The 16,823-nt window shown below is 46.2% G+C and overlaps 1 protein-coding gene across 2 annotated transcripts in view; it reads right to left on the bottom strand.

Moving 5' to 3' along the window:
* The window catches only part of CNTNAP5 (contactin associated protein family member 5), an 864,792-nt gene that overhangs the window by 322,750 nt on the left and 525,219 nt on the right, over window positions 1-16,823 (bottom strand). For both annotated transcript variants that reach the window (XM_028133206.2, XM_054723360.1), the window contains exon 12: window positions 507-626. In XM_028133206.2, the coding sequence (XP_027989007.2) occupies window positions 507-626 (120 nt within the window). The remainder of the gene's footprint in view (window positions 1-506; window positions 627-16,823) is intronic.

Here is a 16,823-nt window from a genome sequence, read left to right as displayed (position 1 = left end):
GATAACCAGTCTGACTGCTTGTTCCGATACACAGGAATGTGCCTAATCCTCACAGCTCTGAGATGTAGCAAGTGCCATTCCTACCACACTGATGTACCACAGCAGAAGCTCAGAGAGAACGCCGGACTCACAGTCCTCAGGGCCAGACACGGACCAGGTGTTCCCACTACCTGAGTCCACCTTCCTATTAATTTTGAGTTTTGTTTTTGTTTGTTTGGTTGTTTTCATGTGCTTTCTGGTTTTGAGTCCTAAGACAGAAAATATCCGTGGCAAGTTCTATAGGAAATTCTTGGTAATTAATTCTTGGTTTTGGTGGAACATGAAGACTGTTAACAAGTTTTCTTCTCTCATGAAAATAACCTAGCTTCTAATTCTATTATTGACTAAAATGTATTTCCCCCGGAACGTGGTCTTTTCTTTGCAAACGTGTCACACGCCGCGGATTTCCCTTGGCCGTGTGCCATCACACAGCCAGACGGAGCTGAGCGAGAAGGCTGCACCCTCACCTGTGACGTTGCAGTACACCCGGAGAGCTCCCAGGGGCCCGCTGCCGTCCGGGTCAATGTGGAAGAAGCCAGCCGTGTTCCCTCGGTGCCTGTACACCTCGCAGGATCGCTCGTAGAGGGCTGGGGAGACACAAAGGCAGCGGGAGGAAACTTTGCATGGCTCTGCATATTCCTTAGATGCATCAGTGCCTTCTACTTCTACAGACTGTCAATGTCTTCCTTCCTTCCCCTATAACCTCAACTTTCTCCCAAGTCTTAACAAACCAGCATCCCGATACTTGATGGAGTCCCACCCTCCATTCACCTTAACAGTCACGCTTTTAACCAGCTAGGAAGTCACACCCTCCTAGAGTCCGCCCTTCCCTCGGCTATGACCTTCTGGGTGCTGATGGGTATGTCCCTCCTGGATGCCTGCATAGTGTGTTGAGCTAGGACTACCAGTGACAGCACGTGAGAGTGGTGGCCGTGTGTTGTTGGCACATGTTCCAGCATCTGGCAGAGTGCCACCTCCACAGCAGGAGTTTGATCAATGAATGAAAAACCGAATGGACCCATACAGTCACAACTTTTTACTAATAAAGTAAAATGGCACTATCTTACTAACATATGTCCAGAACTCAGCACGGTGACTGATGTATAGTAGGTGCCCAATCAAGTTTATTTTAACTTAACAAGCATTTACCAAGTCCTTAGCATATGTCAACAGTGTGGTTGCCACTAGACGACAGAACATGAAGAAGGCGATCAGGCTGGGCCTTATGAAGCTCACAGCCTGGTTGCTGCCACGAAGGTCTGTCTGTGTTCAGAGAGAGGCAGACACAGGGCCCCGAGATAGACTACCTTGACCAGATGTGAGAAACATAGAAATCTCATTACACCAACATGAATGAAGCTGGTAGGGTGTAAAGGAGGCATCTGCTGTCTTATGCATGAGAATGCAGGATGCGCCCCGATGCTTTAGACAAAATGGTATAACTCTGAGCGGCAGGTACACATCCAATTGTGTCATCATCCCATGCTTAAAAGACAGTGGCTCCCAAAAGCTTTAAAGATAAAGCACCAAATCTTCACCTTTGCCAATGTGGCCCTGTGACAAATGCCCTGTCCCAGGAAAATGAAGCTGCAGTTTGTCATGATCAAGCATGAGGGGTGCCTCAAATAATTCATTACCGATAAAGTTCTAAATCTTGAGAGGGTTTGAGCTTTTATAAATTAGAGTGAATTCAAGGTTATCTTTGCACTCATGGACTTCTCTCTTGCAGCCATATACACTTTCTGAATTGGGAAATAAATGAGAGAGTTATAGTTCCACTCTACATACTGACCATAATATATAGCTGATTTCTCTTTTCCCAAACCTAATAACACTTTGGGTATGTGTCACGCATGTGGTGTCTCTCCCCAGCCACTCCCACACTCCCAACATAATAACCATGTGAAAGGGTTGCTGCTGTCTTACCCAGGCATATTTGGGGGGTTACACAGTGATTAAGAACAGGAGCCGTGGGCCCAAAGGGTGTGTGGCTCAGTTGGTTGAACTTTTGCCCATACGCCAGGAAATCACGAGATCAACCAAAGGACGTGTATGCATGCATATAAGCTTAACCAGTGGACACAGACAACAGGGGGGTGAGGGCATGAGTGGTGGTGGGGGATTTTTGGGAAGGTAATGGGGGATGAGGTCAGAACACATGCCTGAGTTGTGGGCTCCATCCCCAGTAGGAGACATCTGATTGATATTTCCCTTTCATCAATGTTTCTATGTTTCTATCTCTCCCTCTCCCTTCCTCTCTCTGATATCAATAAAAAACATTTTTTTTTTAAAAGAGCTCGAATCCTGGAGTTAAATTGGATGGTTTTGCATCATAGGGCTACCACTTATACCTGTTGGAGGTCGGATAAGCCAATTCACCTGTGGTAGGCAACCGCTAAGCTAACTCATTCTATCCTCACCTCTTGGTATTCATATCTTGCTCATGAATTCATGCCCTCCCTTGAGTGTGGGCTGGACTTATGGATGTATCTCTAAGACAATATGACAAAAGGGATAAATGTCATTTCCAAAACTTGATTATAGAAAGACAGTGGCTCCCACCTTGGGTAATCCTGGATCACTCACTCTGTGGAAGCCAACTGATATGCCAGAGGCAGCCCTGAGGAAAGGCCCACATGAGTGAGCATGGACCCTCATGAGACATGCCATGGGAGCAGGCCATGATGCAGAGCTCCAAGCCAAACATTGCAATGGTTGCAACTCTCGCTGACACCTTAACTGCAGCCTGGTGAGAAGCCCAGCCAGAACCACTCAGTTTACTAGTAAATTGCTCAAGGACCCAGAGAAACTATAAAGTAGTGGAGCGTTATGCTAAGTGAAATAAGCCAGTCAGAGAAAGATAAATATCACATGATCTCACTCATCTATGGGAAATAATGATCAACATAAACTGATGAACAAAAACAGATCCAGAGACAGGGAATCATCGATCAGACCGTCGGGCCTCGGAGGGAAGGTAGGGGAGGGTGGGTGTAGGCGGACGAGATCAACCAAAGGACGTGTATGCATGCATATAAGCTTAACCAGTGGATACAGACAACAGGGGGGTGAGGGCATGAGTGGTGGTGGGGGATTTTGGGGAAGGTAATGGGGGGATGAGGACAAATATTTAATACCTTCATTAATAAAGAAATTAAAATGCAAACAAAAATGTACAATGATGCATAAAAAATGTGGTGGTGTCTGTTGCTACATTTTGCTGTGATTCATTGTGCAGCAATAGATAGCTAACAAAGTCTCAAAGTACCAGTTTTCTCATGGGATATAGGGTTAATGTATCTAGGTACAATTGTAGTGAGGATTCAGAGAGATAATCCACAGACAGCATCTAGCACAGTGCTTGGCACATAGGAAATGCGTGATAAATATAATTATAACTATTATTATTATTATTGCATTATTTCATGAAATGTTGCCTCTTTTTGGTAAGGTTTTTATTTGGCATTTTTAGTGATAAAAAGCCTTGTGGGTTTTAGATCATGAATCACAAGGCTTGTTATGAAGAACTAATAGACCCAACTGCCCTTCTGTGCAGAGATGTTGGCTTTAAATTCTTAGTTCATTGGGGTTATTTTCAGTTTTTTGCTATTTCAGTTGTGATATTTTTAAGTTCCATAGAGTGTTTATTCTTATAATAGAGGAATATTCTTCCCTCTGAATATTCCTTTTTAATAATATGTAATTCTTGATTCATTAATGCAATATATCTCTAATATCTGTGAAAATATTAATTACAATATAGTTTCTTTGACATTTTCATCTCTTTAAACATACTATTTCCCGCCAACTGTGTGTGAGTCTTTCATGTTAGACTCTCTTCTATGATGTCAGGTCCTCTTCGGTAGTCCTCTCATATTAACAACTACAGACCCGGTGCACGAAATTCGTGCTTGGGGGTCCCTCAGCCCAACCTGCACCCTCTACAATCCAGGAGCTCTCAGAGGATATCCTACTGATGGCTTAGGCCCACTCACCATGGTTCTCTGCTCTCTGTGGGGCCTGGAGGTTTCCCTGCAGCCATGGAGATGAAGCCCCCATGCCCTGCTGTGGCTCTCTGCCTGCTGCCGCCATGTGCCATGTGAAGGAAGCCCCAATGCCCTGCAGTGTGCTCTGTCTGCCCGGCCTGGGGGCTTCCCAGACATGGACACACTAAGGAAGCCCCCATGCCCTGTTGTCCAGGCTCTGTCTGCAGGGCCTGGGGGTGTTCCCACCACCACTGCCGACTAAGGAAGCCCCCAAGCCCTGCTGTCTGGGCTCTGTCTGCCATGTCTGGGGACTTCCCTGCCACTGCCCCCCTAAGGAAGCCGCCATGCCTGGCTTTGCAGGGCCTGGCAGCTTCCCGGCTGCCAAGATCAGGAAGCCACCATGCCCTGGTCTGTTGGCACTGGAGTCTTCCCGCCTCAGCGACCATCAGGAAGACGCCATGCTCTGCTCCTCCACCAGCTCCTTGTGCGCAGCGCCTGGCATCTTCCCAATCGCCGCAGCGACCAATGGGAAGACTCCATGCCCTGCTCCTCCGCCGGCTCCGTATGTGCAGGGCCTGGTGGCTTCCCGCTGCAGCAGCACTAAGGAAGCAACCATGCCCTGCTCTCAGTGCTCTGTTTGCTGGTGGGACAGGCCAGACACTCCAGCAGTGGGGCTGAGGGGACTGGGCACCGCCACCTTGTGGGTATGGGGGCTGCCATTTTTGTTGCGGAGTGACACCTAATTTGCATATTACTCTATTATTAGATAGGATAGTCTCTAAATTACTGATTGCTGCAAGCAAATATGGGTAGTCTATCCTCCGAGGACTGCCCTGTAGTATTACCTGGCTGGACCATGTCTTGGGAAATCCCCATGTTAGTGTCTTCAGTGCTTTCTCTTGGTGTTGTTAGGTTCTATAATTTAGAGGGTTTCTGACGTGAGATGTGGAAGGTGAAAGTGACACCACGCACACATTTATTTTACGCTTGGAAAGTCAGTGCAGGGGATGAGGTACTATTATAGTTACACATGTTGTCACTTAACGGCAGACCTCAGTTGTTAATGTGAGTTGGCCATGCCATGCCAGCTGCTGCTCCAGATGGGCCATCTCTCCCTCCAGCTTCCCTAACTCCCAGCCATGTACGTGTTTAGATCTCTTATGATCACCCCATCACTAAAGTTGAAGGATTGGTTGAGGTTAAGACTCAAGGTGCTTCTCTGATCAGCTGCAGACTGAGCCATTTAAGAAAATTTATATCATTTACTACTGTTTATGTGAAGCTTTAGAAGGAAGTGAAGGTAATACATACGTTGAGTCCACCCACACATCCAGGAAGTACAAGCCTACTACCTGTAAGCTACATTGCTCCTCCTGTACTGCAGGACTCACACACTGTACAACAAGAAGTGAATACAAATTTATTGACACCCTACAAACTTCTCAGTAACTTTAGTCTAGGCTCTCAGAAACTAAATGAAAAATACATGGTTCTTGACCTCAGGTAATTTGTGGTCTTAAAGTTTACCAAAATTAACCCCAATACAAATAGAAAAATATTAAAAGACCAATTTCTATAAAATAAATAAAAACTATTTAAAGGTCTCCTCTACAACAGGACATTAGAATCATATGGTATCTATTAAAGTGTAGATTATTATAATGCCACTTACACCTCTCCAAAGCATAGAAAAAAAATAAAAGAAATCTTTCAAATTGTTATACAGAGTGAGTGATGTAGTAGGTAGCTAGACAGACATGGGCAGAATAGGAACAATAGGCTAGATACGGAAGGTCACCCAGTGCCTAGCAGTGGATAATTGTAAGGTGGGACCTTGCACACAAGGTGATCTTTTATCCCCTAGCATATCAGCTGGTCATGTGGCTCAGACCCTCCCCTGAGCTTTCCTTTCCTGGCAGGTCACTAGTCACACGGTAGACCCCTTAGAGGAGAAACAGGGGGGCCGGAGAAAAGCCTCATATGACTCCCATAGAAGCCCTTGATGACCACTTTAATGACCTTTCATCACTAAACCCTCAAGACAATGAGGTCTGACCCACATCACATCATCTTGGAAGTAGAGCCTCTGACCCCAGAGAACAGAGACATAGTTTTGGTCAAACTAGAGAAAATATCTAAGCCTCAGTTATGTTTTAGCTCTAGATGTAGAGAAGCAGCAAAATCAGACAGAGCAATGCCATGGCTGACATCAGGACCCGATGCAATGACCAATGACCCTCTAGCCTAGTGCTGACCAATCAGTAGAGACCATGACCTTGAAAGGACACACCCTGAAAGCTGATGAATATTCTATTGAAATCCTCTCCTGAAAATTTCTGCCTTTAGAAAATAGATACAACACCTTAAGACAAAGAACCTAGTGCAATCTTTCTCTCTTTCTCTCTTGCTCTGGAGCAAGCTGTACCTTTCACCCCCTCTTTCCCTCAGGCGTGTTTTCTTTGCCTTTCTTCCTCCTAAGCTCCTAGGCCCTTCTTTTGCCTCTGTAATATGTTTCCTGAGTCCACACAGCACAGCTGGTTGGCTCACTTCTTCTACCTCTGACTTTCTAAATAAACTTTCACTTGTATTTGATTTCTTGATTCTGAATTCTTTTCTCAGCTGAACTCAAGGACTGAGTTCTAATATTCTGGTGCCATTCACCATTATCAATAAGCCGAAAGGTGATCCCCAAGTCCAACCAAGACCACACCAATAAAGAAAACTTCAGATTCACTTGTGAATATCACTAAAATCTTACATAATCAGCAGTTAATACCCAATAGTATATTTTAAAAAGACATAAAGGCCAAGTGGGGGCTTAATCCAAAAATGCAAGAGTGGTTCAAAATTATCTATCATCTATCTATCTATCTATCTATCTATCTATCTATCTATCTATCTATCTATCTTTCTATCTACCTATCTATCTAGATATATGGAGATCAATTAAATTACCATCTCCACTCATTTAAAAAGACATTCTATGTCTTATACAAGTTCTAGCTTGGCATTGGAGGCCACTCTAGGACAATGATCAGATTTCCTGCTGGAAGAAGATGCACATGGAGGAAAAATAAAAGAAGCTTTGTAAGTGGCGAGATTTGTCTCCATTACCAACAGTGAGTGCTAGTGCTGATGGGAAGGTCTGGCATTATGGGCACACAAAGATCTGTGCTCATTAATGAAAAGGAAACTGATGGGCATATTAACATTCTTTAGAATCGATTTTTAAATTAATATGAGAACATATAAAATGTAGCTGGACAGAGCAGTTAAATCAGTGTTTTCATATTTAAGGAAAATAGTCCGAATCTAGTCCTGGCAGCTAATTTATTGCCTAAGGTACAATTTGAAATGTCCTTGTGAAGCCCATTCTCATTAAAGATAATGATAGTATTCAGACAGCAAAATAGTTTTATTTAGACTCACCTTTTCAAGTACCAAGGTCAGAGCTACGGTTTTTCTGCCTCACCATTCACATTCGTATTGTAAGACTATAGGCATAGATATAAAACTTAGATGACAAGTAAATAGTACTTTTAAGGCTTTAAAAATGTTTCAGTCTGATTTCCTTCCTTGCTCCTATGTCCCCAGAAATCTAATATTTACCAAGTGACTGCATATTTAGTTATAGATGTACATAGGCCTACAGACATAAATAAGATAAAATTAATCCTATAAATAAATGCTTGCAAATCTTTTTTGCATTTAATAGCTACTTAATTTAGTTTATCAAACTCCTTGTGTGGTAGGTTTGCCTTGGCCTGGTTTCAATGAGGAAAAAAATGTTAAAACTGATGGGATTTCTGAAATTAGCTAAAAAAATGTCAAGGGATTCAAGTAGAAAATAGATATTTTGATGTCCCAGTCTGCACATAGTTGGTACAGGCTGAAAGTAGACATAGATTCTGTAACATTTTCACTACTTAAGTGGAGTTTAGTGGAGGTAGAAGCATGCTAGTGGTTGGTAAAAGCTGGGATGGGAGTGAGATGGGTGTGTGGCTATGAAAGTACAACACAAGAAGTTCTTGTGATGAAATGTTCTGCATCTTGATTAAGGTGCTGATTGCACAAAACTACACATAATAAACTTGTACAGAACCATGCACACTCACCCCCCCCCCCCACACACACACCTACATACATACACACACGGGAGTGCATGTCAAATGGAACATTCTGAATAAGCTTTGTGCATTTTACCAATGTCATTTTTCTGGTTTTGATGATATACAACAGTTATACATGATGTTACCATTGGAGAAACTAAGTAAAGGGTACATAGGATCTCCTGATACAATTTTTTTTTCAATTTTCAATGAATTATTTCAAAATAAAAGCTTTATAAAAAGACAATGAGGAGCCAACAATTCCACTCCTAGATAGCTACTCTATTGAAATAAAAACAATGTCCCCATGGAATTCTGTGCATGAATGTCCGTGGGAGCATTATTCAGAACAGCCCTATGATGGAAACAGTCCAAATGCCTATCAACTGATGCATGGTAAACAAAGGTGATATTTGCATATGGGAAATATTGTTAGGCCGTGGAGAGGATGAAGTGCTGATGTGCGCCATGACACAACACCGATGGATCCTGAATCCTGAGGACATTATGTTAGGGGAAAGAAGCCAGTCACAAAGGTCACACATAGGATGGCTCCCTTTAGGTGAAATGTCCGCATGAAACAAGTCCATGCAGACAGTGTACTGGTGGCTGCCAGGGGCTGGGATAGGGGTTGAGGGCTTGGTCATCAGGAATGAGGAATTACTGCTAAAGTGTACGGGGGTTCTTCCTGGGGTGTTGAAATTATGTAGTCATGATTGTACAACTGTGTGAATATACTAGAAACAATGACCTTCTACCCCTTAAATGGGGGACATTTATGATGTAAATTATATTTCCATAAAGCTGAACCAAGCTGGGGGGCAGGGATTAGGTCACGGGACAGGTCCCAGAAGGTGCTCTGGGTTCCTCCAGGACTTGGTGCCCAGCACCTGTCCGTTGGCCCACAGTGTTCATAGAGCAATAGGCCTGCCAGCTGACCTCTGGTGAGTTCCAAAGCAAAGAGGTATGCCTGTGCCCATAGTCACCTCCCTCCCAAACCACACCAATATTTCATTTTCTCCTTTAGAACCCATAACACGTTCAGTGAAACAAAGATAAAATGAAGCAACAGTTGCCAAATACAGATTGAGAATCTTGTCTTTAATATGCCTGTTATATATTCTGTCAATCCTTACCCTGTGATCCAGTAAATGAACCTATAAAATGGACAGTGATTACCCCTAATAATGTGTTGTATGAAAGTAGAAATATGCACACATCCTTAATATGACCCTTCCTTGTGCCCCTTGTGCACATGGAGCATGGCCAGGTTATGGAGTACATGGAAGGAAGCGGGGAATCTGGAGGCATGAACTGGCATGACCCTTGAGGACACGCACAGCTCCTGAAGGAGTGACTCCAAAGCAGTGGTTCTGCCGGGTGCTCCGAAGGCCAGCAGCCACTGGCGTCCCCCTGAGCATACAGGACACATGGATTCAGGGACTCCATTCTGAATCAGAACCTCTGCACATGAGGCTGTGGTCACTGTGTTTTAACAAATCCCCCGGTGATTCTTTTGCAATTTAAAACTTAAGAAGCCTTGTTCTAAATAAACTTTGACAGCCACACTTATTAAATATTGACATATATCAAGAGCTTTTTACCATTTTGTCCCATAAACAAAAAAGACTGAGTGCATTTACATGGTCCTTCAGGGACTTGATCAAATTTGTACCTTATCCCAACCCTGTGTTAGGTTTAGCGTCAGGTGCTAGGGATCCAGAGGTGAATAAGACATTGCCCCCCTCTCAAAAGGTAATTCAGGTCCAGGAGGAGGTTAAGTTCTATTTTTCACTAATATGATGACTTTTTTGAAATTGGATCTTGAATATTTCTATATTTTCAGAGGCTAGCCTCATTCCTGGTATGCGTTCAATACATGACAGATGGTGAATTTGGAGGGGTCCTAGGAAGGCCACATGCGTGCTTGGCGGAGGTGCCCTCCTGAGAGACTAGAGAGACTGGGGCAGAAACAAGTGAGGAGACCTTTGCAGCCACCCCCAAGGGAGACGAAGCACTCAGCCAGGCAGGGGCAAGGAGGTCAGGGCCAGGTTATGCATGCTGAACCTGAAGACCATGATCCTGTAGCTCATCTACAGCTCCATCTATTTGGACATTGTACTTGATAAGAATTAATTAGGCATCAATTAAAGAGAAATAGGCAGAAATATTATTTTCTGATGAAGGAAATACTTGTTTACAAGTTGATTTAATACAATGTTAAGATTAAGCCTTAACTGTGTCTGTCATTGCCATCCAAAATACATTTCAAATTACACAGACTCCTTAAATCCAGGCTGTTACACATGAAGGAGGCATAATATGGGGGGTAGGGGTGGCTTGGGAACAGCAACGGAGACGGTGTCACCCTAAGTCCGTGGATCCAGGATTGAAAGTGCCATCGGTGAGTGGAGCTTCCCAGTGCGGAGCTCCAACCCCATTACTCCAGTGACAAACTGGTCCAGGAGGCCCTGCCACGGCCTGTCCGCAGGGCCTGGGGCAGCCTGCGCACTCCCCTCGCTGCTGCCCCTGGGGGGGCCACACATCAGCCAGTGGAGCGTCCCTGCTTGTTTTATGGGAGTCAGCCTCGACTTCTATTGATTGGCTGCCTCCTGCACGCCCCCTACTGGGGATCCTGCACAAAACCTAGGCACCTGCCCTGAGCAGAATCAAATGGTGACCTCCTGGTTCATGGGTTAATGCTCAACCACCGAGCCACACTGGCTGAGCTGCTCCTGGGTTTTGGAAATACAGCCTTATTACTGTTTTAAGTTTCTGTTTTCTTTAACATAAGAGGATGTTGCTAATAGACCTGAGACTGTGGCATCGTACTTGATAAGAATTAATTAGGCAGCAATTAAAGAGAAATAGGCAGAAATACTTTTTTCTGATGAAGGAAACACTTCTCAGAAGGTTTGTAATAAACTTATAGTTGAGCACATCATTGATGCTCAAATGTTGTCGGTTCCTGCTCCTCTTCTGCCCCATTCCCATGTGTCCTCTGTGGATTGAGAACGTCCGGGCCCCAGACACAGCCCGTCCTCAGGGCCCGCTGCCTCACAGCTTTCACCAGCAGCCTGGCTGGGTGAGCAGCTCCCTGGCGGGTAAGCGTCCTTCCTCCACCATCGGTTGTGGATTCCACACATAACTTCTGGCTCTGCAGTTACTATACTGATAACTGTAATAGTTACACTGATTTTGAGGAATGTTAAGGAAAAAAATCAATTTCTGCTCCATTTCATGAAGAAATGGACATGTCACCATTTACAATACCTGGTATAACATGGGATGTTGAGGAAATGTACAAAGTCTGGTTTATATTTGACAAAAAAAAAAAAAAAATGTGGGCTAGTGGGTTAGCATTGCCCCAGAAGAAGTGAGGTGGGGACATGGGCCCCTCTTGCGCATGAGACCCCTAGAGGCTTCTCATGTGTATTTTCTCATGTTTTCTCCTCTCGCAGGCTGGTGGAGGTTCCCAAGGTCCCAGAAAGAGGTGAAGCCATAAGCAGAAGTGGCCCGAGTCTCCATGTGACTGCACACTCCAGTGTGATGTGAGCCCCAAAGAAGCTTTCCTTTGGCTGAGCTTTGGGGATTGTTTGTCCTCTTTAGCTAGCCTGCCTTTCCCTTGCTCAGTCACTGGGACATTTCCGAGTGCCCCGCCTGGTAGCAAGCACTTCTATCTGAGATAATGCAAGGAGTTCTTACACTGGGAGCCTCTCCCAGGCCACCCCGCTGGGAAGGGGCGGGTCTGCGAATCCGACATTGGTTGGGTTCAACTCTCCTTGTTCTCTCCTCTGCCTGCTGCAAACCAACAGAAACTCATAAAAGAGTTGTATTGTGGCCATAGTTTTCTAAACTGGTCTCAAATAGAAAGGGAAGTAAGGAAATCCTAGTGAAAGTACCTTGAGAGCAATCCCACCATGCTCGTCTGCCTGTTTCCGTCCCTGTGAACGAGCCCAGAGCCCTCTGCAGAGAGGCCAGGCTGCTAAAATAAATTACTCTTTTGCCTTTGCACACCATAAAGATTGTCTTCCTGTACGAATGGGTGAATGCCTATTTTTTAACTGTAAGAGGGGCATTTTACAGTGGAAATGTGTACCTTTTAGTATGAACAGTCCACATAATATCTGACCCAAAGCTAAACCAAAACGCCCCACGCCACTCTTACTGGGAGGACTTTGAACTTTGTTACCCAGGCGATTCATGCATGACATGCCAGTTTCCGTCCAGAGTTCACTTGAGGCCTTGTAATTTCCCCCCCCAGATTACCCTCACAGCTCTTGCGCACCCTCCCAGGGGTCACAGAATACTGATGGTCATGAGCCACATGACCTCCAAAGGGGAAACCCAGACACGATCTTGGGGCTAGAGATACATTTAGGGTAAAGCTACAGAAGCTGAAGCTTCCGGCCCCCTAGCAAAGCCCTAAAGGTAACCTGGCAATGAGTTCACAGGGCTTGTGGTTTTGTAGACATGTGTATCCGCCGGGTTTAAGCAGGGGAGTGACCGCGGGGGGAGGGACACGGATCTGTAGGTTACATGGCTCCTTGGGAGCTGGCATGTAGCTGTAAGCAGCTGATTTTCCAGGAATGCTGGAGCTTGCAGTCTAGTCCAGAGGGCAAATGGGTGTGAGGTGAGGGAGGAAAAACAAGCAAACCCTTCTGCATACCCGGATTCCCGGAGGACCCATGGAAACGGTGAGGTGTCCTGCTGTCTGTGCACTGCTCATGCCAGTAGGTGCACTGCCCATGCCGTCACCTTTCAGCCCTCCCACAGTGTCTCTCGAGGTTTCCCGTAAGTAGAAATAGCCAGGAAAGAAAATGGGGCAATACAACTTAGCCAAACCAGGTTGACATGTTATAAAGCTACCCATTTTGTAAAAGTAAGATATTTAATGATAATAGGTTAAAATAAAAGATTTAACTCCACCTGGCAAATAGCGCTGCCTTTCTTCTGCCCTCCCCACTGCCACCTTCTCATGACAGGTCTCTTTGGAGATGCCACAGACAGGGATCCAGGAAGGGGCAGGCCAGAGAGGGCGTGGTTTGCAGCCCCCTCAGGAATCCTAGTGATTTAGGGGCTCCTGCTGCCAGAGGCCACCTCAGGAGGGTGCCAGCCCAGCATCCAGCACCAGAAGTGCACTGTAAGGGGGGGGGGGGGGTTGTGGGGGAGGAGGTGCTTGCTGATGGGGACGCAACCAAATGCTACCTCTTGGGAATGCTTCTAAATCACACATGTATTATGAACTTGACAGGAATTTCCCCGATTTTAACCACATGCATAAAAGAATACAGGGCCTAGAGGGTATTATTGAATGTGTATAGAGATTCAGATTTACAAGATGAAAAAGTTCTGGAAATGGATGGTGGTGATGGTAGCACATAATGAATGCATTGAATACCACTGAACCGTATACTTAAAAATGGCTAAGACAGCACATTTTAAATTGTATGTATTTTACCTTATTACAAAACAGGGGGAAAGGAATCAAGTTTGAATGCTTACTTATAAACATCTGAAGATATTCCTAAAATAGATATATTTGGTACTAAGGATACCTAAAAGATATTCTATTGTTACATTGTTTTACATCAAAGTAAAAAGCAACGGCTGTTTTGAAAGTTTATACGACATCATCCAAATTAAATGCGAAGCTGGAAAGAGTGGTTTCTAAATCAGTGGTCGCCAGCCTTTCGGACCTCACGGACCACCAGTGATCCACGAACCACCGGTTGCCGACCGCTGCTCTAAATGATTGATGTATTTAAAAATATATAGAGATCAACTATACTAGAGGAAAGACGAACTATCATTTATTCTTTGTAAAAAAAAAAAAAAATAAAAAAAATATATATGTATATATACACATACATACACACACATATATATATATATATATGTATGTATATGTATATATATATATATATATATGACAGCCCAGCTGGGATGACTCAGTGGTTGAGTGTCGACCTATGAACCAGGAGGTCACTGTTTGATTCCCCATCAGGGCACATGCCAGGGCTGTGGGCTCCATCCCTAGTGTGGGGTGTGCAGGAAGCAGAAGGTCAATGATTCTCTCATCATTGATGTTTCTATCTCTCTCTCCCTATCCCTTCCTCTCTGAAGTCAATTAAAAAACAACAACACTATAAAACATCATGTAAGAAAGCAACCGAAGAAAAAGTGCTCAAGAGATATCCTATCTAATAAAGAGGGAATATGCTAATTGACTGTTACACCCTCACAAAGATGGTGGTGCCCACAGCCAATAACAAGAGAATATGCTAATTGACTGCCACACCCTCAATGATGGTGCCCAAGCCACAAGATGGCAGCACCCAGTCCCCTCAGCCCTGCTGGGACGGCTGGCTCGCGCCATGGCTGGGCCCACCTCCGGGTGGGTCTGGCTGCTCTGTGCGCCTGCCTTCCAAGTCCCACAGTCCCCTCAGCCCCCCAGTCACCCATGGCCGGCCCAAGGCTCAGGCAAGCCTCAGATGGCGGCTGCCCAGCCACCGAGGGCTGGCCCAAGGTGCAGGCAAGCCTTGAATGGCAGCTGCCCAGCTGCCCAGGGCTGCCCGAAGCTCAGATAACTAGGGCCAGCCGAGGCTTGAGCTGCCAGCAGTGGCAGCAGCAGAGGTGTGATAGGGGCGTCGCCTTCCCCTGATTGCTGCGCCACCTCCCACCTCTGAGGGCTCCTGGACTGTGAGAGGGGGCAGGCCAGGCTGACGGGTCCCCCCTCCAGTGCATGAATTTTCATGCACTGGGCCTCTAGTAAGGAAATAAAGTACTATAAAATTGTCAGAATGGATAAAGAATATTTTAAATTTGGACATATGTATGATGCTTGTAATTTTTAAAAAGTTGCCATTTGTAGTGATGTATTTTCTCATTCTAAAAACAATTTAGAAAAAATAAGCTTAAATGGGATCCCCAGAATCCCGTAGCTCCCAGGCCCTCTAGGACTGCTGTCTGACCAGCTCAGAGCAGGGAGCTGAGCACAGGGCAGGCCCCTGGTTCCGGGCCCCACTCGGCGCTGCTTATAAAGAAGCGTGTCTGAGCTCTTCTGGCAGGTAAGCAGGGGCCTTGGGCTTGCCTTGGGCTTTGTTTGATGGCAAGGAACTTCCTGCCGCTGTGAGCTCACAGGAAGTAGAACAATGCAGGCAGAAACTGAAAACCAGTCCAACCACAGGGGCCAGACAGGGAGAAGCTACCAGTCACTGCTGACTAGTCCCTCTCCTGTAAACCAGAACAGTGATAACTACACACGGACTGGTTCTGAAGACTAAGCGGGCCATCGGAAGCGTGCGCACAGACTGCCTGGCGCCTCAAAGTGCCTGTTATGTGAATGCTCCTCAGAGGAGAGACAAACCAACAGAAGCCAACGGGCCTGAGATGGACAGGTTTGAAGGGGGCTGTTGGAAACGCCCTGGGAGGTTCTCAAGCTTCCAGAACACAGTCGGAGATGGTTCTGAGAGGGGCGCACAGACCTGACGGAGGGGGAGCGAGGACAGTCCAGAGCCTCCCTTCAGACCCCTGACACGCAGCCTTGATGCGTAAAGGAGCCCGAGGGGGACTCGGTGCAAACGTTCCTAGAGAAAGAAGATGCGCTTCCTGGTCAGTGAGGGGCAGGCAGGGGACGAGAGGGGGCCAGCTGGGTACCTACCAGGAGAACCCCCCCCCCCTCCCCGGAGAAACGTTCCCTGTGGTGGTGGGCGCACGCAGCTTCCCCGCACCTGGGGTCTTGGTGCGGATCTCATCCTTCACGGAATCTACCTCCATTTTTTCGTGAATATACAATTTACACTGAACTTAATTCCGTTCCGAACTGGAAGGAGTTTTCGCTTGCCCCGCTGTCCTGGTCAGACTGAGTTAAGGCGCCTGCTGGGAGCTGCTGTGGATGGAGCCCTGCGGGGACTGCCTGCCGCAGGGCCCGCTGCCGGCGGGGAGCCCGGCCAGGCCCAGGCCACCCACGGGGGCAGCTGCTTGCCCCTCGCCCCGCACACCACACACCAGAGGCGCACCAGCCGCCCACCCAAAGGAAGCAAACTCGCCCTGCCTGACAGGGAGCTCGGAGAAATTGAAACTCTCATCAGATGTACCGGAAACGTCAGTTACAGTGTTCCCGGATCACTCACATTTTAACCTTCAGGAGTTACAGAAGAGATTTCACCATCTGTGGTGCCAAGCGGCTCAAAAAGGTGAGAACGCACCTCCTCTGCAGCACATCCACGGGGGACGGGCCTGGGCCCGGGCCTGGGCGGAGGGCTCGGCTGCAGTGGGAGCCCTGGTGGCCCTGGTGGCCGAAATCCGTTCCTGCTGGGACCGCACACGCAGCATCTCACACGCAGCAACTCACGCGTCTTCCCAGTCCGCGGCCTCCTTGCTCCTGCAGGTCTGCGCTCTGGGAGAGTGTCTCTGACTGATCATTACCTGTGAGCTCTCCCTTTATGTTCCATTTCAGCTTCCTGAGAACTTAAATCTGAAGTTATCCAATTTTCCCACAAACTCTCAAGCACTTTTTTTTATTTCACTGCCTGAACTTTGCCTAAACTTTACCAATATTTCACAGAGTCCTTAATGAGATCGTTTTATGTTGTCATGTTAGAAAATTGAAAATGGGAGAGCTTTGATTTCTGAGAGAAATCACATAGAGGAACCTATGCACTCACTTTTATTTTTTCTCCTAATT

This window comes from Eptesicus fuscus, chromosome 11 (assembly GCF_027574615.1).
Source record: "Eptesicus fuscus isolate TK198812 chromosome 11, DD_ASM_mEF_20220401, whole genome shotgun sequence".
NCBI classification, from domain to species: Eukaryota; Metazoa; Chordata; class Mammalia; order Chiroptera; family Vespertilionidae; genus Eptesicus; species Eptesicus fuscus.
Note: the sequence above shows the minus strand (reverse complement) of the source record. Positions and strands in the feature narration are given on the sequence as shown.